Source organism: Talpa europaea (genome assembly GCF_964194135.1).
Source record: "Talpa europaea genome assembly, chromosome: 7".
NCBI classification, from domain to species: domain Eukaryota; kingdom Metazoa; phylum Chordata; class Mammalia; order Eulipotyphla; family Talpidae; genus Talpa; species Talpa europaea.
The window spans coordinates 4,528,595-4,552,343 of record NC_140074.1 but is presented as its reverse complement, the minus strand read 5'-3'; the positions used below and the strand labels follow the sequence as shown (position 1 = coordinate 4,552,343).

Genomic DNA, 23,749 nt, shown 5'->3' with positions numbered 1-23,749 from the left:
TGCGTTTACACACAGGCAGTTGCTGGCAGTTGGCACTGTAAGGTGTGGCCCAGGCAGCAGTGGGCTCTCAGCCAGAAGTCCGGATTGGTGGTAGTAAACTCAGGAGTACTTTCGTCTCAAAGTACCAGCTATTTAGCATCCAGCTCTCATTGAGACCCATCTCTGTGAATCTGGGTGAGGTGGACTCTGCTCTGTCCGCTAAATGATAACGTTTTGAGAAGCTACCTAATGCATATAGGCTTTTTAATGCTGTAAAATAAAGTAGCTGAAATTAAATGCCACTTAACTTTTTCAGAGATTAATTAATGGACAGCCTGGTCAAATTCAAAGCTTTTTGATGTATAAAACTTTATAAATGGAACTATCCCATCAGTAGGCAAAGTGTATCGAAAACCTGTCTGGATGGATAGTATGTAATTTCTGCACAGGTCTCTGTTTAGTAAATACATCACTGTATTACGGTCAGGAATCTTGCTCCAATAAAGGAACATAAAGTTTTTTTTGACTGGGGTCATTCTCCTTGTTTTGTAGAGAAATGTTACTTTGGGGGTTAGATAAGCTAGTTTTTTGTCTGGTTATGTGACTGGGGGAGGGAGCGGGGAGCTTTAAACAAACGCCCCATAGGTGCGTCTCCACAAAGGTACGTGCAGTCCTGGACAAGTCTGTCACTTGGGATACAGTACGGTGAAGAGCTTCAGTTCATTTATGTTAAAGTGACTTGATTCACAAAGAGTTTACCAAAACTTGAGGTGTGGGAAAGCTCAGCACTGGCAGGTTACAGGTCACAAGTTTTATAATGCTTATCTTGGGGCATGTCAGAGGGTAGGCGGCTCCTAAGGTAATCTTAGATCCCAACAAGAGTTACCCCTAGATCCCCTGTGCCTGTAAATTCAAATGGGAAATTACTCCCTGAGCAGCTAGAGGAGCTTCCTGCGGATTGCCAGGGGGGCAGTTCTTGAACTGGGCTGTGCTGGGAAGGGCAGATGAGTGAACCTTTAGTAAGGGCATTTTAAAAATGCAAATAGTGATGTTTTGGTAGTTTTTCTGGGGAAAGGGGACAACCTTTACCAAAGCTAACTCAGCTGATGACCCAGAGAAGAGTAGGTTTATGTGTGTCTTTACATTCAACTTCCAGAGCTTCATACTCTATTTTAGGCCACCCTTGCTGAGGTGGGCTCTCCCATGTTCTGATTTCACTAAGACAGATGGATTCACTGACCTGTGGCCAATGTTTCACCCCTGTCTGGCTGTAAAACACAAGCTGTCAGGCTCCTGAAACATGGGCTGGTTTGTACTCAGGGTAGTTGGTACTCAGGGTGAACTTTTGGGCTAGAGTTCCTGGATTGTTTCTGGATTGATTGGGCAATTTATCGCTTTTTTTAAAAAGGGTTTTATTTTTGCATAGAAGAACGGGTGTCGGCCACAGGTAGGGAGGGAAGTGAGGATTCACCAGAGACGAGTGGGGAGCAGAACAGCCGGATCTACTGAAATACGCTGCTGAGGGGAGCAGGAGGTGAGACAGGAAAAGGTCTGTGCCATGTGGGTCAGCTCCTTGGCCGGGATTGAAATTGGGCCATTGGTGCTGTTGTTGCAGTTGTAGCACTGAGACTTGACACCTAGGCCACCAGGGAGGCCAATCACGAACCTGTGCTGTAGTGGCTGCAGATAGCTTCGGAGGTTGCGTCTTAACCCCTTGCACCACCAGGGAGGCCATTACTGCTTTATAACAATTGCTTTCAGGGTTCCATTTATTTGGCCCCAGAAACATGACTTTTCTGCCTTTTTTGTTTTTGTTATGAATTCATTTTGGCCAATGATGAATGATAAGCTTTTGTAAAGAGAGACTTGTGCATGCTTTCCTGAAGACAGACCAATCCTTTAGAAGGCAATGAGCAATTATTCCTTTTTTTTTTTTATAAGGATTTATTTATTTATACAAGCACTGGGGTACAGGCCAGAGGCTCAGGAGGGTAAGAAAATCCACCAGAGACAGCAGGGAGCAGAACAGGCAGAAGGACCAAAATACACTGCTGAGGGGAGCAGCGGGGGAGACAGGAGAGGTCTGCCGTGCCATGTGGGAATCTCCCCAGGTCAGGCGGGAATCAAACTGGTGCTGCTGAGGCTGTGTGGACAGCCTCACAGCGCTGCACTCAACCCACTGTACCACTGGGGAGGCCCGATGTCCAACTACTACTTTTTTTTTTTTTTTTAAACATATGCTCGCTTAGACCTTCCTGGGTTTTATTTTTTTTTTAGATTTATTTGTTTGTTTATTTATTTATTTATACAAGCACTGGGTACAGTCAGAAGCGCAGGAGGGTGAGAGAATTCACCAGAGCCAAAGCGGGGAGCAGAGCAGGCAGAAGGACCGAAGGACACTGCTGAGGGGAGCAGCGGGTGGCAGGAGAGGTCTGGGCGCCAAGTGGGACCCTCCTCAGGTGGCCGGGGAGCAGCCGGGGATTGAACCAGCGCTGCAGAGGCTGCGGGCAGCTTCGCAACCCAGCGCTCAACCGCTGCGCCACCGGGGAGGCCCGCGATGTCCAACTATTTCAATGTTGAAACTGGACGTACCTTATTTTACAAAGTCCGTCTTCTACCCTTTTGCGTGTGTGTGTGTGTGTGTGTGTGTGTTTTTAAAGCTTTATGCATACAAGGGCTGGAGTACAGGCCACAGGTGTGGGGGGGTGAGAGAATTCACCAGAGACGGAGCGGGGAACAGAACAGGTGGATTGACCGAAGTACACTGCTGAGGGGAGCAGTGGGCGAGTCAGGCGAGGTCTGCTGTGCCATGTGGGTTGCTCCCTGGCTGGGGATTGAACTCATGCTGCAGAGTCTGGGGACAGCTTCATAGGTTGCGTCTTAACCCCTTGTGCCACCAGGGAGGCCCAACATGTGGCTTTTCCACATGCCTGAGTGGAAGTAATTAGAATAACAAGACTTGTAGCGGGGAAGGTATACGCCAACTTGATCAGGTGGTCTCTGTTTTCAGATACTATTGAGGAAAGCAAATTTAAATGTAGACCGGGCCTCCCCGGTGGTGCAGCGGTTGAGCGCTGGGTTGCGAAGCTGCCCGCAGCCTCTGCAGCGCCGGTTCGATCCCCGGCTGCTCCCTGGCCGCCGGGTGAGGGTCCCACATGGCGCGCAGACCTCTCCTGCTGCCCGCTGCTCCTTCTGCCTGCTCTGCTCCCCGCTCTGGCTCTGGTGAATTCTCTCACCCTCCCGCGCTTCTGACTGTACCCAGTGCTTGTATAAATAAATAAATAAATCTTTAAAAAAAAAAATTTAAATGTAGACCGACTGGCGTTTGTGCAACGTGGAGAAGGAAAAAGTACACATTTCCTTCCAGATTCCTACCGGTTGATGGTTGAAATAGTGGACTTGAACACTTTTTTTTTTTTTTTAAGATTTATTTATTTACACAAGCACTGGGTACAGTCAGAAGCACGGGAGGGCGAGAGAATTCACCAGAGCCAGAGCGGGGAGCAGAACAGGCAGACTGACGAAGTACACTGCTGAGGGGAGCAGCGGGCAGCAGGAGAGGTCTGCGCGCCATGTTCGACCCATGCCCTGTGGCTGGGAATGGAGCCGGCGCTGCAGAGGCTGCGGGCAGCTTCGCAACCCAGAGCTCAACCACTACGCCACCAGGGAGGCCCAACACTATTTTTTGTCCACTGATGTTGAAGAACTTGGACTAAAGTTTTCCTAAGCCTTGATCTCACGTGGTGCCTTCACATCAGACGTGGCCATTCATCAGTCCAGGATTTGGGTTCCCTGTAGGTTTGCCCAGCCTGGGGTTCAGCAGAAAAGATGGATTCATTCTTCTGCTTCTGAACTCTCCCTTCATGACGCTAAGGCAGTGACACTCTTCACTGCTCCCCTGAAAAACCATCATGAATTCTTCCACATATTTTGTTTTTTGGCTGTAGAAATGAATAAATAGTCCTCAAGTGGGAGATTAGACCCCTCAGAAAGAGGCAACTTGACTACTTTGATTCATTTTTTCCTCAAACCTTTGACCTACAGTTAGAAACTTTTTTGCTGTTAAATTATAGTTAAGGGCGTCCCTGGTGGCACAAGGGGTAAGCACAGCACGGGGAAGTTATCTTCAGCCTCTGCAGCATGAATTTCATCCACTGGCTGGCTAGGAAGCTACCCACATGGCGCAGCAGGCCTCTCCTGTATCCCACTGCTCCTTTCAGCAGTGTATTTCAGTAGATCTGCCTGTTCTATTCCACACTGTCTCTGGTGAATCCTCTTACCGCCCGCACCTCTGGCCTACACCCCAGTTCTTGTATGCATAAATAAATCTTGAAAAAAAAATTACGGTTAATGGGCTTCCGTGGTGGTGCAGGTGGTTGAGTGCTGCACTGTGAAGCTGTCCGCAGCCTCTGCAGCACGAGTTCCGTCCCCAGACGGACGGAGAGAATCCCACATGGCACAGCAGACCTCTCCTGTCTTGCCTGCTGCTCCCCTCGGCAGTATATTTTGTCAGTCTGCCTGGTCTGCTCCCCACTCTGTGTCTGGTGAATCCTCTCACCCTCCAGCACATCTGGCCTGTACCCTTGATTCTTATATATATAAATAAATCTTTAAAAAAAATTAAAACAGGGCCTCCCCTGGTGAATTCTCTCACCCTCCCGTGCTTCTGACTGTACCCAGTGCTTGTATAAATAAATTAATCTTAAAATAAAAAATAAAGTTTCAACCGAGCTGGTTCTCTTTAAAAAAATAAAATAAAATAAAAAAACCCACATAATTTTAAAAACTACGGTTAATGTTCAGCTTAGGACAGCTTGATAACCCCCATTGGAAAGATCCTACTGTGTGCCGGCTGCTTGTTTTTAACGTCCAGCCCTCTTTGGCCACTCTGTCACCACTCGCCTCTGATGATGAAGTCTAGGCTTATCCCCAGTGAACCAAGTTACCTCGGCAAAGACCTGTTTCTTGGTTGATTTGCTGTCACAGGACACCTCAGGACTATCCAAGGCTTGCCAGTGTGACTTTAGTCCTTGGTGAGGAACCGGTCAGAGCAGAGGGCTGTGGTTGTCCTCGGTACAGCACTGGGGGGTGCCAAGGCAGAAGTAGCCCCTCCGCCATAGCCGCTTCCAGCCCCTGGAGGAAGCACCTTCCAGGGGAGTCCTGGCTTAAAGTGCAGGATGCCAGGAAGGCTCCGGAGGCCGGGCCAGCATATCCCCCGGCACGGACGCGCCTCGTGCGGGCCGGGGGCTCTCGGTGCGTTCCTCCGGGTGTCAGTGAGCCTCCGGGTAGATGGGCTCCTCGGGGCGACGGTGGAACTCGGCTCTGGCGCGACTGGGGGCACCCGTGGGGTGACGTGATGGAAGCCTGGGGCGTCTGGTTTCCTCCCCCGTAACTTGGCATCACTTGGATGAGGCCTCGCGGTCCCCGCTGCGAACGCTCTTCCAGCCGCCGGACAGACGGGCGGGCACCCCGTGGGGCCGCGGGGTCGGGATTCGCTCGCGGCGCCCCGGCCACGCCCCCGGCGGGAGGCCCGCGGGCGGGAGCCGGGCGGCGGCGGGCTCCGAGGCCGCGGAGGCTGCCCCGGCCGCGCGACCGTCGCAGGCGGAGGCCCGCGGGCGGCAGGCGGCGCTGTCCCTCCCCGGGCGCCCTCGGGCGGGCGGCGGGCGGCGGAGACCCGGGGAAGCCCCTTCCTGTCCCGCCCCGGCGGGGCCGGGGCTGCGGCGCGGGGTCCGGCCTCCGCAGCGGGGCCCCCGCGGAGCCGCGCGTCCGGGGCGGCGCCGGGCCTCGCGCTCGGGGTCCCCGCGCCCCCCGCGCGGCCGGAGGCGGGGCTGCGCCCAGGCCCGGGAGCGCCGGCCGGCTCGGGAGGGGGCGCGCGTCCCGGGCTCCGGCGCCGCCGCCCGGGAAGTTTGGAGTTTGGAAGTCCGGGCGCGGGGCCGGGGCTTCCGGAGCCCGAGGCCGAGGGGAGGGGCCGGGCGGCCGCGGGCGCCATGGAGCAGGGGGCGCCGCGGCAGGTGGACGGCGCGCGGGGAGGCCGGGGCGCGGGCCGCGGGCGGCGGGGGGCGCCTCCCTCCCCGCCCCGGGCGCCGCCGGCCCCGGCCGCGTCCCCGGGCCCCCCCGGGGCCCCTTCCCAGGCCCGGCCCCGGGGCCCCGCGACGCGCCCCCGGGCAGACCCGAGCCGAGCGGTAAGTCGCGCTGCCCGCCTGGAAACGCCCCCGGAGAGCCCCAGAAACGGCGCGCCCCGGGCGGGCCAGCCGCGCGCGGCTCCAGCTGCAGTCGGGGCGCCGGGGAGGGTCCCAGTCGCCTGAGCTGGGCTCCCCCAGGTGGGGCGCTGGGCGGGCGGGAGCGGCCGGGAAGGCCGAGGGGCGCTTCGGGGAGGGCGGGGCCGGGCAAAAGTGCGCGCGGGAGAAGGGCCAGCCTCGCTCACCCGTGGGGGTCCTTCCCGAAGCTCGTCGTGCTGCTGCGAGAGGGAGGGCCTGGCCCCGCGCCCCGCGGGCGGGAGCCTCGGATACCCGGAGGGTTCCAGCCCCAAAGGCGGGGGGGGGGGGGGGGGGGTATAGGGGGGCGGGTTCCTGCCAGATCTGGCAGGGATGCCTCTGTGGGCGCGGGGGGCAAGGCTGCTGTGCCCCGTCACTGGGGAGGGCGAGGTGGCCCCCCAGCCTAGAGCAGTGGGTGTGGGGCTTTTGTGCACTACTTGGGGTCCCAGCAGCAGAGCAGAAAGGGAGAGGCCATGTGCTGGGCAGGTCTCCAGCCAGGAGAGGCCAGGGGGTGCTCAGGGTGAGGTGTCCCAGACCTGACACCTTCAGTGCCCCCACCTCACGGCTTAGGCACCCTGCAGGGCTGCCCCCCTTCCTGCGAGGGCCCTCCACCTCTTGCAGCAGTGACTTGTACACTTTTTCCAACTTCCTGTGAACCTCCGCCCTGGAGAGGCAGCTGGGTGACTCAGGACCCCGGTGGCCAGGCCCCCAGCTCCATGGGATCTTTGTTTGCTCAGGCCTTGGCTCTGGCCCTCTTGCCTAGGGCCGTCAGAGGATTTCCTGAGCCCCACCCCTGCCCTCTGACAAGCAGGCCAGCCAGCCCAGCCGAGGCCTGGGGGGTGGGGGTCCCTGAGGCTGGAGTGGCCACCCTTCCACTGGGCTCAGGAGATGGCGAGCAGAGAGGTAAGGCGAAGGCCCTGTAAGAGTTCCCGGCGCGGGGTGGGGGGCATCATGGGTTACCCTGAGCTGAGGTCAGCTTTGGCATCGTTTGGCTTGAAGTGTTCGCCTCTGGGAAGGCTTTCTCCTTTCCTTGCTCCAACCTGGAGTAGAGAAGCAAGAGCCTTCTGCTTTCTCCCAGGAGCCAGTGCGGAGTGACCCCACCCCCAGCGCTTCTCTGTGCCTTTGCTTTGTCCCCAGAGGCCCTGCTTCCTCCTGCTCCAGCTGCCCTGACTCTGGGACCTTGGAGATCCCTTCTCAGCCTGAGCTTCTGCCCCCGCTCTTAACCTGGATCCCAGACTTCAGGCGGCCAGGAGGAGCCTGGCTGGGCGGAGAGGCTGGGTCCAAGAGACAGTGGCCGCGCCTGTGTTGGGCAGGTTACCTAACCTCCTGCCTCAGTTTCCTCATATGTGAAATGGGGTTAATAACCCTATCCATCTCATGGGGTGGCTGCGAGGACTGACAGGTCAATGTATGCAGAGCTCCTGACTGGGCCCTGGCCCCCAGCCGCACTGCCCAAACGTGAGCAACTTCCCCAGGGCCTCTAAGGCCTGAGCCCTGGCCAGAGAACTAGCCTGGGGCCTCCGTCTGATTTGGGAACACCTGCCCTCTGGTCAGTTGTGGGTGCCGTCTATACTCCCTCCCCTCTGCCTGTGGTGAGCTGAGGCTGGTGACCCCAGAATGGGCAGAGTGACTCCTCTGCCGTTCACAGCCTGGGCCTGAGCAGCGGCCCCCAGAGGACGAGAAGGAGGCAATCCGTCGTGCCATCCAGAAGGAGCTGAAAATCAAGGAGGGTGTGGAGAACCTGCGGCGGGTGGCCACCGACCGCCGCCACCTGGGCCACGTGCAGCAGCTGCTGCGCTCCTCCAACCGCCGGCTGGAGCAGCTGCACGGCGAGCTGCGGGAGCTGCACGCCCGCGTCCTGCTGCCCAGCCCCGGGCCCGTGGCCAGGGGTGAGTGGGGGCTCTGCATCACCTGGGACAGCCCCCCGGCCCCAGCCTCAACTCTCCCCTCTGGTCGCCTCTGCCCAGGAGGGCATGGGATGAGCTAGACCATGGGAGGGCACTCTACTCAGGGTGAGGGGCTCACATCTCCACCCTCCGTGTCCACAGAACCTGTGGCTTCAGGAGCACCCCCGTCAGCAGAGCAGCCCAGGGCCCGGCAGCTGGAGGCTCTACAGAGGCAGCTGCAGGTGGAGCTTAAAGTGAAGCAGGGGGCTGAGAACATGACCCACACGTATGCCAGTGGCACCCCCAAGGTAAAGCCCCTGAGAACTAGCAGGGGGAGATGGGCTCTCAGCTTATTAGGGGAGGTGCTGCCCCAGCCCCTATCCTGATAGGGCACTGCACCCCAGCCCTTGACCCCAAGGGAGACACAGCTGTAAGCCTTCATCTGCCGGGCAAGGCACCGCCCAAATCACAGCTGCTTGGTGCTGAAGGGGTGGCTCTGACCCTTAGTCTAAGAACGGGGTCCAACATCCACCGAATGGCGGGGCCCGGTCCAGCTCTAGTTCCAACCCCCCCGCACAATGTGGGGTGCTCAACCCTGACCTAGTGAGGGGGCCTTGGCCTCGGCCTGATCTGATGGGGGAGGCTGGACCTCCGCCGGTGCTGGTGTGAGAGGGAAGGGGAGTCTCTAGTGTCTGCCCTTCCGAGGCGGGTATGGTTTCAGCCTGGGTCTGAGGGGGGGCCGGCCTGACCTGGTCTGATGGAGCGTGGGCCACTCCCCCATAGGAGAGGAAGCTCCTGGCAGCTGCCCAGCAGATGCTGCGGGACAGTCAGCTGAAGGTGGCCCTGCTGCGCATGAAGATCAGCAGCCTGGAGGCCAGTGGGTCCCCAGAGCCAGGTGAGGCCCTGGGAGGCAAGGCTGGGCCGCCTGAGCAGGACCTGGGTCTGGGGGCTGACTCCTTCCTCCTAGGTCCGGAGCTGCTGGTGGAAGAGCTGCGGCATCGACTCCACATCGAGGCTGCCGTGGCCGAGGGGGCCAAGAACGTGGTGAAGCTGCTGGGTGGCCGGCGGGCCCAGGACCGGAAGGCACTGGCCGAGGTCAGGCCCTGGCTCCCTCCCTGAAGTTCTCCTTGCTCCCACACCACCCTCTGCATGGACATGGACTAGCCATGTGGGTGGCAGGGAGGAAACGGGGCGCATTGTGTCTGGACCTCATTGTGGGGGTCTCCAGGTAGCCTGAGCTGCTGCCTACCTGGCCCATGTACCCTCTGCAGGCCCAGGCCCAGCTCCAGGAGTCCTCCCAGAAACTGGACCTCCTGCGGCTGGCCTTGGAGCAGCTGCTGGAGGGACTGCCCCCTGCCCATCCCCTGCGAGGCAGAGTGGCCCAGGAGCTTCGGACTGCGGTGTCTGGGAACCCCCAGCCTTCAGGGGCACTTGTGAAGCCCACTGCCCTGACAGGTAGCCGAGTTCTAGTCCTGGCTTCACCACCCACCGGCTTGTGACCTGGGGCAACTGACATCTCTGAACCTCAGTGTATCCATCTCTAAAATGGGGATGAAATTGGCAGTTAGTTCAGAGGGTTGCAGTGACAATTCAGTGGTCACTCGTGAAGTAAGCACAGCGTTGGCATCAATGGAGCTGCTGTTTAAATGAGTAACCATGGCAATGCTTACAGAATGAGTGTTGGGGAGCCCTGGGGGGTCTGGAGCTCTCTCCTTGCAGCAGCAGCTGAATTGCCATCAACAAATGATCTGGGAAGGCCTGAGCTCCCCTCCTGGGATACAACTAGAAAGTCTGGGACTGAGCAGGGCAGACAGCCCCTTGTGAACAAAACTGAGAAGGGGACATGCAGGGGCTGGGTGGACTTCCTCACCTGGCCTTGGGGAATCAAGGAGTTCTTCCTGGAAGAGCTGGTATCTGAGCTTGGCTTTGAGGACCTCTGGGAGTTGACCAGGTAGACAAATGGGGGAAGTCAGGAGTGACAAATTATTAAAATGCCCCAAGTCAGCAACTTGGGGCTACCCCATATTCCAGTTAAATATCCTAGTTCCTTAAGGAACATCCCAGTTGGTCTTCCTAAGATTTTCTTCCTACCCTGAGGGTTGTCATTGCTTATATGAGTGTAACTTCCAGGCCTGGACTTCCTAAATGGTGCTCATATGGCCAGCTTGTCCTCAGGAGCTGCTAGTGCTACAGCTTCCTCCATCCTTTGAAGGCCATAATTGGAGTGACTAAAAATGAATGCCCTTGATTGGCAAGACTTGCTTTGCCGCCATTGCAGGAGGGGAGCAGAGCTGGGGAGGGGAGGCCCAGGGAGGTGGTGAGACAGGATGGGCAGCCAGACTTCCTGCCCCAAGTTCTGGTTCCTGCCTTGTTGCTCCCTGTACCCCGAGCCTGGAGCAGCATGTAGTCATGTTCTGTGGCAACAGGCAGCCTGGCTGAGATCCATGTGTCCCTGTTGCCCCAAGTGCAAGGTGGAAGGCCAGTGGGTGTGTCCTGGGGGTGGCAGGTGGCTACCAAGGCCTAACATGGGTGGTGGCTGGGTTCAGCCACTGCCAGGAGCCAGGCAGGATTCCTGAGGGCCCAGGAGGACATGGGTAGCGGCAGTGGGAGGATGACACCTGACGCCATCCCCTTCCCCTCGTTCCCCCACAGGGACCCTGCAGGTCCACCTCCTAGGCTGTGAGCAGCTGCTGACAGCTGTGCCCGGACGGTCACCTGTGGCCGCGCTGGCCGGGAACCCCACCCAGGGCTGGCTTCGGGGCAGGGTCAAGCAGCAGCGGGGCCAAGGCGAGCTGGCCTGTGAGTAGGAGGTTGCTGGGGCCTTTAAGGGGGAGGGCCTCTACTCCTGGCCTGCCCTGAGTCCTGCTTTGTCCCTGCAGGTGAGGTGCTGGCCGTGCTGAAGGTGGATAATCGTGTCGTGGGCCAGACAGGTTGGGGACCGGTTGCCAAACAGTCCTGGGACCAGACTTTTATTGTCCCCTTGGAGAGGGTGAGGCTGGCCCTTGTGTGGTCCGGAGTGACCCAGGCCACCAGGTGGAAGGCTCCCCGGGCAGGGGCTGGTGCCATGGCCTGCCCCTCACCCTGCCTCCCTGATGCAGGCCCGAGAGCTGGAGATTGGGGTGCATTGGCGGGACTGGCGGCAGCTATGTGGTGTGGCCTTCCTGCGGCTGGAGGACTTCCTGGACAATGCCTGTCACCAGCTCTCCCTCAGCCTGGTGCCCCAGGGGCTGCTCTTTGCCCAGGTACCTGCTGACCCTGCCTTCTGACCTCTCAGGCTCTGGGCCCCATGGGGCTTGGAAGGGCCTTTGAAACTGTGTGACATCCTCCCAGCCCCACCCCCTCATGCAGAGGGGTAGAAACTGAGGCCCGGAGGGAAGAGGTCTCCGAGAATGAAGTATTCCCAGTCCCTCTGAGACTCAGACTGGTGACCCTGGACACACAGCTCTCCTCTGGGCCTGTTGCCTCCTGTGGTCCCAACGAGGACATTGAATCCATCTCTCTGGGCCTTTCTGGCTCTGGCATCCGTTGACACTGGGGGCTTCGGCTGGGATTCTGGAGACCTACGAGGGCCCGTGGCGATGGGTAGGAGGGATTGGTCTTCAAACCCTGCCCCCTGCCCCCACAGGTGACCTTCTGTGACCCAGTCATTGAGAGAAGGCCCCGGCTACAGAGGCAGAAACGCATTTTCTCTAAACGCAGAGGTGTGCAGGGGCGAGGGCTGCGGTGTAGGGAGCAGGCCTGGGGCCGTCTGGGGTCCCTGCACTGAGCCCTCTTTGACCCCAGGTCAGGACTTCCTGAGGGCTTCCCAGATGAACCTCAGCATGGCAGCCTGGGGGCGCTTGGTCATGAGCCTGCTACCTCCTTGCAGCTCTCCAAGCACCATCAGCCCCCCCAAAGGGTGCCCCCAGACGCCAGCCACACGCCGGGGGGCCACTGACTCTGCCTCTCCCAGGTAGGAGTGCCCTGGCTCCAGGCTGCATGCTGCTTGCCTGTGGAGACCGCCTCTGGGCAGTGCCCCCATCTCTGTTGCTCCCCCTCTGAGCTGTCTGTCTTCCATGGCTGTATGTCCATCCCCCCATCTGCCTGTATTCGGCCTTGTGTTTTTTCCTCACCACAGTAACCTCCAGCCCAAGAAGACCCCCTTAGGAGAAGGGGCGAGACCCCCACCCAAGCCCCCACGACTCTACCTGCCTCCAGAGCCAACCCCTGAGGAGATACCGGTGTGGGGGGAGCCTCCTGGGTTGGTCGGGGATGTGGTGGGGCCCTGAGGTGCCTGTGTGGGGGTGGCAGGGCTGTAGGGAAAGAGGGAGGGGATTCCTGCTGCGTCCTGAGCCCCCTGCCCTTGCAGCGCACCAAACGCCCCCACATGGAGCCAAGGACTCGCCTTGGGCCGTCTCCACCAGCCGCAGCCACCAGGTATCCAATCAACCTCACCCTGGTGTTTGTACATCTGTCACACACCACCCTGGGGCTCCAGTGGCACAGTCCCTGACTCGCGTAGGGCTTGGCTCCTGAGCCCCTGTTCCTGAGCTCCAGCCGTGATGCCGACACCAGGCTCTCCAGCCCCTTTCACCATCAGCAGGGTGGCAGGACTGGGCCTGGAGGGTCGGAGCGGCTCTTGGTAGAGGCCCAGCCCTTGTCCCGGGTGCTTGCTCACCCTCTCTCTCTTGCAGGAAAGCCCCTCGGCTCCAGGACTTCCGTTGCTTGGCTGTGCTGGGTCGAGGGCACTTTGGGAAGGTAGTGGCTAAGGAGGGGGTGCTGGAGGGAGTGGGCAGGCCCCGGCACCTTAGCTAGGAGGACACTGACCCACTCACCTGTGGGCTAGTGGGTGGGGGAAGTGAAGGCTCCCCTGTAATGCCCACCTACAGCCCAGCCTCTCTGGTCCCCAGGTCCTCCTGGTCCAGTTCAAGGGCACAGGGAAATACTATGCCATCAAAGCACTGAAGAAGCAAGAGGTGCTGAGCCGGGATGAGATAGAGAGGTGTGTGCTGGGTCCACTGGGGGGCTCTGGGCACCCGATGCTGCCTGGACTGTGGGCGATGGAGGGCACCTGAATACTCTTGGGGCTTTGAGGAGGTGCCCCCATGGGGCCAGCCAGTCCTGGGTTCTTTTTTTAGCCCCTGCAGTTAATTACGGTGTTCTGGGCAGGTTACTTCTCTGCACGTGTTTCCTCATGTGTAAAATGGGGATGAGAGGCCTCCCTGGTGGCGCAAGGGGTTAAGTCTCAGCACTATGAAGCTATCTGCAGCCACTGCAGCAGCACAAGTTCAATTCCCGGCCAGGGAGCTACCCATATGGCACAGCCCACCTCTCCTGTCTCCCTGCTGCTCCCCTCAGCAGTGTATTTCAGTCGATCCGCCTGTTCTGCTCCCCACTCTGTCTCTGGTGAATCCTCTCACTCCCCGCACCTCTGGCCTGCACCCCAGCACTTGTATGCATACATAAATACATCTTTTTTTTTTTTTTTAATAGAGGCATGCTTTATTTATTTGTTTGCTGGTTTGTTTGCTTGTTTTGTTTATACATGCACTGGGTACAGTCAGAAGTGCGGGAGGGAGGGTGAGAGAATTCACCAGAGCCAGAGCGGGGAGCAGAGCAGGCAGAAGGACCGAAGGACACTGCTGAGGGGAGCAGCGGGCGGCAGGAGAGGTCTGCGCGCCATGTGGGACCCTCCTCCGTTGGCCGGGGAGCAGCCGGGGATTGAACCGGCGCCGCAGAGGCCGCGCGCAGTTTCGCAACCCAGCGCTCAACCGCTGCGCCACCGGGGAGGCCCCATACATAAATACATCTTTTAAAAAATTGGGACAAGGGTCATGGTCAGGTTCACTGACCCTTGAGAACCCCGGACACATCAAAACCATGGCTCTCCCTGCCTGGCACTTGGCCTGCGGGACCAGTGAACCAGGAGTGCTTTCCTGGTTTCCTTGCTTTCCCCTGCAGCCTGTACTGTGAGAAGCGGATCCTGGAAGCTGTGGGCTGCACTGGGCACCCCTTCCTGCTGTCCCTCTTGGCCTGTTTCCAGACCTCCAGCCACGCCTGCTTTGTGACTGAGTTCGCGCCCGGCGGTGACCTCATGATGCATATCCATGAGGACGTCTTCCCAGAGCCTCAGGCCCGGTGGGTTCCCACCTGCCTGTCCTCCTCCTGCCCATCACAAAGGGTGTGGAGTCAGGGGGCCTTGATTCAGATCCTGGGTATCAGTGCTCACAGCATTTGCCCCCTTGGGCCTCAGTTTATGTAGCTGCAATTTGGGCTAATAATAGCCATTTCATAGACTTGACGCCTAGATGAGCAAAACATTTATAAATTGCCAGGCACAGGGACCTGTGAACATGAGCGGCCTGCAGCTGGAGTTGCTGTTTCCAGAGTATGGGCTCCGGAGTCTGGGTTCACGTATCAGCTTGGCCACTAGCGGTGTGACCCTGACACGGGGTCACTTCCTTGGAGTCTCAAATCCTCATTTGAAAAATAGGCACGATGAGTATCAGCAGCAGGCTGCTGAGAATGAGGTGGAGTACACTGGCCATCATCTAGAAAGGACTGGCAGTAACCTTGGATGACCTTGGGGCTGGAGGACTTTACCCCACCCAGACAGGGGTCTCGTCCCCGTCTCTGGTCCACATCTGACTCTGACTCTGGCCAGGATATCCAGGGTTCCCCAGGCCATGGCCATCCTTGTCTCCTGCCCTGTCCCTGCTGTCCTGGGCCTGAACCCCACCCCCATGCACCCCTCCAGGTTCTACCTGTCCTGTGTGGTCTTGGGGCTGCAGTTCTTACATGAAAAGAAGATCATTTACAGGTAACTTGCCTCGAGTTGCTGGGGGAGTGGGGCAGGGGCTGCTTGGGGCAGGGCCTGCTGTCTGCTGGGCCTAGGTCTTCCTCAGTCGCCTGGACCTTCCCTCCCCCCACTACCCCTTCCCTCTCCCGCCCAGGGACCTTAAACTGGATAATCTCCTGCTGGATGCCCAGGGCTTCCTGAAGATCGCAGACTTTGGGCTTTGTAAGGAAGGTGGGTCCTCCTTCCCCGGAGCTGGTGTCCGCCTTACTCAACCAGGCTAGGCCAGCTGGGAGGTGGCACCTCCTAGGGGATATTCCTGTCCCAGCCTTCACCCCAGGGGAACACAGCGGCTATTCCTTCCCTGCCTTAGAAGCTCTTATTCAAGAGCCCCAGTTTGCCCTTGACCAGAGGCCGGGCCTATGCTCGGGCTGCTTTCTGCGTGACCTTGACATGTGAGCCTGGCTGAGACTCAGCTTCCTCTCCAGTCAGATGGCATGAAATCCTTCCCAGCAGTGAGGGTACAGGCAGGTCTTGGCACGGGCTTCCGTCCAAGGGGTGAGAAGGATTGGCCGTTGATTCTTCCCACCGCAGAGGTTTTTGTGGACAAGACACTGAGCCAGCTTGGGTGGGGATGTTGGTTTGCAGGGATCGGCTTTGGGGACCGGACAAGCACCTTCTGCGGCACCCCGGAGTTTCTGGCCCCGGAGGTGCTGACCCAGGAGGCCTACACGAGGGCAGTGGACTGGTGGGGGCTGGGCGTGCTGCTCTATGAGATGCTGGTGGGCGAGGTGAGTGCTGGACTGGCGCTGTTGGGCTTCGAGGTGGGGTGGGTGGCCTGGGCCCCAGACTGAGGCCCCCCTCCCACAGTGCCCATTCCCAGGGGACACAGAGGAGGAGGTGTTTGACTGCATCGTCAACGCAGACGCACCGTACCCCCACTTTCTGTCGCTGCAAGGGCTCGAGCTGATCCAGAAGGTGCTTACTGCAGGGTCCAGGGCTGGGCTGGAGTTGCCGATAGCTCATGGGCCCCTGCCACCGCCCATGGGGTGCCGGGGAGGCGGACATGCCTGGGACCAAGCACCCTAAGGGAGCACCTGTCCTCCTGCCAGCTCCTCCAGAAGTGCCCGGAGAAGCGCTTGGGGGCGGGCGAGCGGGATGCCGAGGAGATCAAGACACAGCCCTTCTTCAGGGTGAGCGCCGGGGCACGGCGGCTGGAGCCGGCCTGGGGGAGGTGTGCAGTGACTGGGTGGGCTGGAGCCGGCCTGGGGGAGGTGTGCAGTGACTGGGTGGGCTGGAGCCGACCTGGGGGAGGTGTGCAGTGACTGGGGGGCTGGAGCTGGCCTGGGGGAGGTGTGTAGTGTCTGTGTGGGCTGGAGCCGGCCTGAGGGAGGTGTGCGGTGACCAGCTGGGCTCCCTTCTGTCGTCTCTGGCACCTCTGCTCTCGCCCCCAGGCCACCGACTGGCAGGCCCTGCTGGCCCGCGCCGTCCAGCCGCCCTTCGTGCCCACTGTCTGCGGCCCTACAGACCTGCGCTACTTCGAGGGCGAGTTCACCGGGCTGCCGCCCACCCTGACGCCGCCCGAGCCCCGCAGCCACCTCACGGCCCGCCAACAGGCCGCCTTCCGGGACTTCGACTTCGTGTCAGAGCGATTCCTGGAGCCCTGAGAACCCTCCCAGCCTCTGCCCCCTGCTCCCGGGACAGAGAGAGGCACCGTTTGCCTGCCCCAGCACCCTGCCCTGGAGGCCCAGGTCTTGCCTGGTATTTATGAGCCTGTGGAGGCAGCTGTGGGGCACTGGTCATGGACTTCTCTCAGCCCTTGGGCAGTCTCCCCCACATGCCCCAAAGAGACCCGGACCAGAAAGGGGGGCACAGCAAGGAGTGGTTTGGTTGTGTTTTTTAATACTTGACTTGCTTTGTGGGTTATTAAATTTATAAAACCGCACTGGAGGCAGCCTGGCTTGAGAGCGGGGGGCTGTCTCAGAAGCCCGGCTGGTTTATGTCCAAGACCCCTACACATCTTCCTCCTCCCCTTCTTTCTTTGGAGGGTGGTCCCACCCACTGAGGCAGGGGCCTCTCTCACTGCTCTGCTCCTAGGCCCAGTAGAGCGGGCCCGAAGTGGGGAGCTCCAGGCTGGGCGCACCCTCTGGTTTTCAGGCACAAGGTGGCAGCGCCACCTCCAGCGCCCCTAAGCTGCCTGGGTGCTGCCTTCCTCTTCCTCCTCGGCCCAGAGGGTCTCCCAGGACCCTGAAGGCCACCCGCAGAAGAAGTGGGCGAGGTTTCGGATCAGGCCACGGTCAAAGGGGTTGCCGGGGCGCTGGCGGAGGTAGGCAATGCGGTGTGAGGAGATGAACTCCCAGGTGGTGGTGTTGCTGGCCACCAGGTAGAGATGCGAGGCCAGGAGCAGGCCGGCCACCAACGAGAAGAGCAACAGCAGCAGGAAGGTGGCGAACAGGAGCCCGACAGACCGCAGCCACAGCCCCCAGGGCTGGAAGAACCGGAGGCCAGACCTACAGGACACGACAGGGGTGGGAACCCAGACAGGGCAGGGGCCGCAGGGAAGGGCATTGGGGAAAAGGGGTTAAAGCCCTGGCTCTGCTGCACCTGTGGGTGCAGGCTGCCCACCCTCCACCCCCACAGAGGGGTGAGACCCACCATGCCAGGTACAGCCCCCACAGGAGCACCACCAGCTGCAGCGCCAGGTAGGCCATGAAGAGCGGGTGGTTGCGCTCCCCCACGCAGTTCTCCATCCAGGGGCAGTGGTGGTCATAGCGGCGGACGCAGCGGCGGCATTCACGGCAGTGCCGGGCCCGCAGGGGCTGCTGTGGGCACAGAGCGGGTCGGGGCTCACACTGGTTCCCAGTGGATCCGACAGTGGGGGCGGGGAGGAGGGCACGCGGTCAAGGCCTGAATCTGGGAGGCCTTCCTGGAGCAGGGGTGAGGCCAAGGCACCAGGGCAGGAGGAACCCAGGAAGTGTCAACCTTGCCCCAACCCCTCCCATGGGGGTCCTGGCATCACCCACCAGCACCAGGCAGTGTCTGCAGCGCCGAAGAGGGATGGCCTGAGGAACCATGGCCGTCTGCTCCTCCTTGACCTCCTCCTGAAAATTGGAGAGCAGGGTCTAAGATGGGGTCCCCTAGAGAGGCAGATGGCACTGGTGTGCCTATTTTGGGGGCCCAGATTATCCTGGCTGTGGGTGTCTTGCGGTCCATGCCATCTCTTCATTGGAGGATCAAGTTCTAGGGCTGCAAGAGAATTCACTGGGCTGCCCCGGGAAATTCCTCAGCACAGAGCCTGGCATGACACCCTTATTGTGGCTTGGGTCCCCCACTGGTGAGAGGCAGTGCAGGCACCCAGGAGCCCTCTGGTTACCTGGGGCTGGGGCTGGATGTTCACATAGCCTGGGTCCATGAGCGACACGGCCAGGTAGAGCAGCAGGGAGCCCAGCACGAGCAGCAGGAAGGTGAGGGGCGGGAGCAGCTCCCCTTGTTCTTCCCACTGCCGCAGTGCTGTAGGGGCCGAGAAGAGGACAGTGAGGCCAGGGCCAGAGCCCAACGGGGGTGCGGGTGTGGGTGCAGCTACGATGGCTGAGCGAAGGCCTGGAGATGGAGTCTGATGAGTGGCCACTGTTCAGGGTGCAACAGTATCAGGAAAAGTAGTTCACCTGCGCTCTTATCCACAGGGTGATAGAGCCCAGAAGGTTACAGGGTCAGATCTGTTTCTGAAAGTCCCCCCACCCCGCCCCCCGCTGGACAGCTCTCTGCCAGCACCAGGAGCTCGGGCCACAGGTTCCAATGATGCAGTGGAATAATGAGGGGAGCCAGGGCTGGGGGGTCCAGCCCTCCACTGAGGTGACTAAGGCTTTTGGGGAGAGGAGAGTCTGAGGAGGGCGGGGTAGGGGGGGTGGGAAGCAGAGCTGTCTTAAAGGGTGAAGGCAGTGGAGGAAGCTTGAGGGCTGGGGAGGAAAATGAGATGGGCCGCCCAGGGGCAGAGGAGGAGCAGGGAGTTAGGGGCTTCGTGGGTGGTAGTGAGGGAGGGTGAGAGCCTGACTGAGGCAGCCCGTGGCAGGTGAGGAGGGTAAGGGCCGAGGGGCGCAGGGGCTGGGCAGGTGCAGGGTGCTAACAGGCAAGAAGCAAGGATGGGAAGGCAGGGGTCAGGTGGCTCCCCTACAGGGTGTTCTCCAGCCTGAGGGTGGGGAGCCTGGAGGTGGGCAGCTAGGAGCCCAGGTTGATCTAGTTGATCCCTGAAATCCTAAGGAGGGGAGACTGGGATCAGGGGAGATGGGGCTCCGCTGGTCGCTGGGTTTAGTGGGCATGGGATGGACGGAGTATTGGGGTGCAGGGAGATGTCATTAACTCGGGATCAGCTGGGTCTTAGGCGGAAAGCAGGTGGCTCTTGGAATGGCGGGTGGGAGGCGCCTGGGGGGCGGCAGGGATCCTTCGGCGCTCGGGATCCCTGGGGCTCCGCAGGGGACCAGTGAACCCCAAAGGTCCGGGAGCCCCGTGGGGTCGGGGGGCCCGGGGTCGCGCGGGGTGCGGCTCACCGGTATCGTGCAGGAAGAGCACCAGCGTGATCCCCCAGGTCAGCACGGTGTGCCCGGAGCGCACGAGGACCCCCGGGCTGAGGAGCGCCCAGGGCGCCATCGCCTCGGCCCCGGGCCCCACCCGGAAGCAGCGCCGGGGGGCGGGCCCTCCGAGGGAGCGGGGCCGCGGCCGCGCGGGGATTGGCGGGCCCGGCTGTGGGCGGGGCCAGCGTGGGCCAGCGAGGCTGCCTATTGGATGGCAGCGGCGGCCGAGTAGGCCCTCGAGCCAACAGGTGCCTGAAAAGGCTGAGGGCGGGGCCGACGCGCGCGCGGCCGGCACCTGCCCCCGCCCCCGCCGGGTCCCCACCCGCCAGGTAAGTTTGGAAAGCGGGCGCTGTCGTCACCCCGCCCTGCTGAGCTCCCGCGGCCCCCCAAGCCCGCGTCCCGAACCCCCAGCGTCGCGCATGCGTGCGGTTCCCGGGGCGTTTGGAAGGCCCAGGTGGATGTTGTTTGGGCCTGATTGCGAGTCTCGGGAGGTGGCAGGATTCGAGGCTGTGCGGACGGAGGGGCAGGCGCGCCCGAGGCGGCTCCGTGGTGCCTCCCCTCCCTCCTTGCCGTCCGTGCTCAGCTGTTGCGAAGGGGAGGCGTGGAGGTCTGGGTGCAGATGCTGGTTAAGGGGGCCCAGCTGGGGTGGGAGAAGGACCCGCATTACCGGTGTGAGCTTGGGCAGGCCACCCACGCACGCCGAGCTCTGGCTTCTGTCTGTGCAGTGGAGAGATGCTAACACTCCCCACCGTAAGGAGGGTAAGGAGGATTCAATGAAAGAAATAGAGTATCCAGCGCGGGGCTGCTGGTCTCCTGGCTCTAAGCAAACACCTACCCCTGCACACTGACTTCCCTGGCCAGGCTTCCTGCTATTTTCAGGCAAAACCTCATCTTTTTTCTTAAATTCACTTTTCTTTCTCCATGTGTCCAGGGCGTGAACCAGGCATGGGTACTGACCAAAAGTCGGGCTGGGGTTAAACATGGAGTTGCTTTGTGTCTGGCCAGACCGCATCTTCCTGAGTCCCAGGGCCTTCCCCACTCAGTCCTGCCTTCCACCTGTACCTCCCGCGGATACAACTTCTACCTTCCTCCTCCATCACATGGGCCCTCCCAACTCTGCAGTGGACTCTTCAGACTTCTGCTGTTTTTGTCAGCTCACCATCCTTTTTCTAGTGGGGAACTGACTGTGCCACCCCACAAGGTTCTGGAGGAACTGTCTCTCCCCTCAGAGCATGGTGAGAGGCAAGTTGTGGGCTTGTGACTCTAAAAGCACCGCCCCCCCACCTTGGTTTCCCATGTTGTACCCACTGATTGGTCGTTGGTGGGCGTGTGATTCAACAGGGCCAATCACAATCCATGAGATTTCTGCATATAGGCTCAGAGAGAAAGGGGCATTTTTTTGGATCTCAAGCCTCTAATTGCTATTGGCAGCTGTATACACTATGCAGAGAGAAAGGGTGGCAGGGCCAATTACAAAGAGACAGAGAAGCAGTATTGCAAGAGGGAGTGAGAAAGTTGTAACAACATTGTCTGGGCCCCTAGATCCAGCTATGCCTGAAGCTAATGTTAACTCTAAGCTCCCAGTTGCATTGGTCAGTGAATTTCCCCCCATGTTTGACTAACCTGGAATAACTAGTCTGTCACTTGGAACTCTGTCTTTACTGCAGTGTTTGCATGACTTTGTGTGCTGAATTGGGATCTCCAGTGCACTGGCCACCTAATAAATAATTCTGACGTTTCCATGAGTCGATCTCTGTGCTGGTGTCAAAGGTAAACAGTCGGACACTAAAGTGGTAAGGACAGATTTCAATCAGTAATATACTAATTCAGAAACTGGGAAGAGGATCCAGTGTGTGAACCAAATGCAACTTCAGTTTATACAGAGGTGACTGGGAGTTTCAAAGGGAATATGAGGTTGTTGAGGAGAAACGAGGGGGCTTGAAAAGACTTTGGGAGGCCTCTTTGGTGGCACAAGGGGTTAAGATGCAACCTATGAAGCTATCCGCAGCCACTGTAGCATGAGTTTGATCGCAGCAGACCTCTCCTGACTCGCCCATTGCTCCCCCCAGCAGTGGATTTCAGTCAATTCTCCTGTTCTGTTCCCCACTCTGTCTCTGGTGAACCCTCTCCCCCCCCCCGCATTTCTGGCCTGTACCCCAGTTCTTGTATGCATAAATAAAAAAAAAAAGACTCTGGGTAGAGAAAAATGACAGGCAGTCTGTAAAGGCTGATTTGGCCAGCTGTGTGCTTGCCTGCAATAACTGAAGTTAGTCCTTTTTTTTTCTTTTCTTTTTAAGTTAGTCCTTTCTGATGATTCTATTTTAGAGGATTTGTTCAGGTCCTTGAGAAAGACCTGCATCGTTGAAGGTACAAATACATGTCAGAGCAAGAGGGGAAGGGCTCACGATTTTAAGTCTTTGTAGTAAATGCTCTGCGGGATGGCAAGGGGCCTAGCGCCCGGTGTTGGCAAGCACAAAGAACAAATTATTTTGGCAGGATTGCGCTTTCTTGGGGGGCAATTAAGGAGGGCTAGGATCATTCTAGAGGTAAGACTTTGAGCTGATGGAAACTATGTCAGTGTTTTAATGTGATGAGAAGGAAGTGGATGACATTGCTTGTGCTGAGTGTCTATAGTTTCCAAAGGCCAAGGTTGAAGCTTAGTGGGCAAGAGGTTTCAGAGAAGCCTGGTTGTGGATGGTCAAGGAGGGACTGGCACACCCACCTGGCATGTGTGGCAGTGGTTCCCCTTGATCTGGTACTAGCACCCAAGCTGTTCTTTTTTTTTTTTTTTTAAAGATTTATTTATTTATTTATATAAGCACTGGGTACAGTCAGAAGTGCGGGAGAGTGAGAGAATTCACCAGAGCCAGAGTGGGGAGCAGAACAGGCAGAAGGACCAAAGTACACTGCTGAGGGGAGCAGCAGGTGGCAGGAGAGGTCTGCGCACCATGTGGGACCCTCCTCTGGTGGCTGGGGAGCAGCCGGGGATCGAACCGGCGCTGCAGAGGCTGTGCGCAGCTTCGCAACCCAGCGCTAAACCGCTGCGCCACCGGGGAGGCCCCCAAGCTGTTCTTTAAGGATCCCAATTGGGTGGTGCCTTGGTGGCACCCCAGGGGCACTGAGGGCACTGTTGATAGTTACACTGGGACAACAGGTGTAAGCCAGGACGGTCCTGGGCAAGGCTGGGATCTGGTCACGGTGACTGGATCCCAGCGACTTCGTCCCCTGTGCCTTCCACAGGCTGCAGCCACAGTGACTTCCTCGTGCTTCTCCCTGCAAGCCATCTGTCCACAGGCTTTTCCCCTGTGCACCCATTAATGGGCAGCCTCCTCTTACTGCCTCCTCTTGTGAGAAGCCTCCCACCTGCATGGGACGTGCAGGTGCTGTCTCCCCTCCTGAGCACTGCGGCCTATCCCATGCACCTTCCCTGACCCCCATGCGCTCCCCAGCCACGCGGTGCTGTCTCTGAGCTTGCGTCCCTGGGCTGCTGGGAGGGGCAAGCGTCCCTACAGGGCATGTGCGATTTCGGGGGAAGTCCAACTTGGCATTTGTCTCCACTGTGCTGGGCTCCTGGGCGGGAGCCCTGCCGGTCCAGTCACCAGCTGTACCCTCAGTGTCTGGGCACAGCAGTGTGGAGAGCACAGGGAGGAAGCAGGTGCCCCAGCCCGCGTCTGCCGCTGGTCCCCACGCTGCTGTCAAGAGGCGCTTGGGGCTGGACACACGAGACCACTGAAAAGGCCCCCGCCTGCCGCAGATACCCACACTCAAGGCCCGCTCCTGACACCCCCGTCCACAAAAAAGACACCACACTCTTCTTCACTTTGCACAAAAATGTATTTCTGTGACATCGCCAAGTACAGACATTTCCCCCGGCCCCCGGCGGTAAAGCGATGTGATGTGAGCTCTGCCTGGGGTCTGGCTCAGCCTCGTGAGCAGGGAAGGGGGGCAAAGGCGGCCCACCACCATGCGGGGGGAGCACAGGGCGACTGCCCCTCCTGGGGCCTGTAGGGAAGACACCCGTAGGAGAAAAGCCTAGCGCCTCTCCCCTGCCTGTTCCCCCAACCTGTTTTGCCTGGGGGAAGAAATGCTAGGAGAACCCCAAAACAGGCCCAGGGAAGGAGGAAGAAAAAGTCATCCCCCAGAGTTGCCTGCAGTCGGCTCTGCTCCCCAGGCCTTGTTCCGGAGGGGCCTCCTCACCCCTGCCCCAGGAGGAAGGAGCAATTCAGAGTTACATCAAGGGAGGCCACAGGAGAGTTCCAGATATAGTTACGTCTCACTTCTCTGAAC

General features: G+C 59.3%; 2 protein-coding genes across 4 annotated transcripts; one reads left to right on the top strand and one right to left on the bottom strand.

The window, feature by feature from the left end:
• Positions 1-5,966: 5,966 nt before the first annotated feature.
• On the top strand, positions 5,967-16,758 carry PKN3 (protein kinase N3; the record flags this gene model as incomplete). Of its 2 annotated transcripts, none has more annotated exons than XM_084238273.1 (21): positions 5,967-5,990; positions 7,882-8,112; positions 8,245-8,427; positions 8,903-9,214; positions 9,391-9,574; positions 10,772-10,918; positions 10,999-11,108; positions 11,218-11,361; positions 11,745-11,820; positions 11,903-12,071; positions 12,237-12,339; positions 12,468-12,535; positions 12,793-12,856; positions 13,009-13,100; positions 14,060-14,236; positions 14,856-14,918; positions 15,052-15,128; positions 15,543-15,685; positions 15,765-15,872; positions 16,007-16,087; positions 16,349-16,758. In XM_084238273.1, the coding sequence occupies 21 exons, from the start codon at positions 5,967-5,969 to the stop codon at positions 16,559-16,561; spliced, it is 2,769 nt and encodes a 922-aa protein (XP_084094399.1). In that variant the 3' UTR covers positions 16,562-16,758. The 2 variants fall into 2 exon arrangements, with proteins under 2 accessions (XP_084094399.1, XP_084094400.1); XM_084238274.1 differs by having other exon boundaries at positions 7,882-8,122; positions 8,282-8,427.
• Positions 16,759-17,082: 324 nt separating this feature from the next.
• Positions 17,083-19,701, bottom strand: ZDHHC12 (zDHHC palmitoyltransferase 12; the record flags this gene model as incomplete). 2 transcript variants are annotated; one of them, XM_084238554.1, is made up of 5 exons in its annotated part: positions 19,439-19,701; positions 18,268-18,404; positions 17,918-17,995; positions 17,550-17,716; positions 17,083-17,404 (listed from the first exon to the last, which is right to left on the bottom strand). In XM_084238554.1, exons 1-5 carry the CDS (start codon positions 19,536-19,538, stop codon positions 17,083-17,085), a joined length of 804 nt encoding a protein of 267 aa, XP_084094680.1. In that variant the 5' UTR covers positions 19,539-19,701. The 2 variants fall into 2 exon arrangements, with proteins under 2 accessions (XP_084094680.1, XP_084094681.1); XM_084238555.1 differs by having other exon boundaries at positions 17,181-17,382.
• Between the last annotated feature and the right edge of the window lie 4,048 nt (positions 19,702-23,749).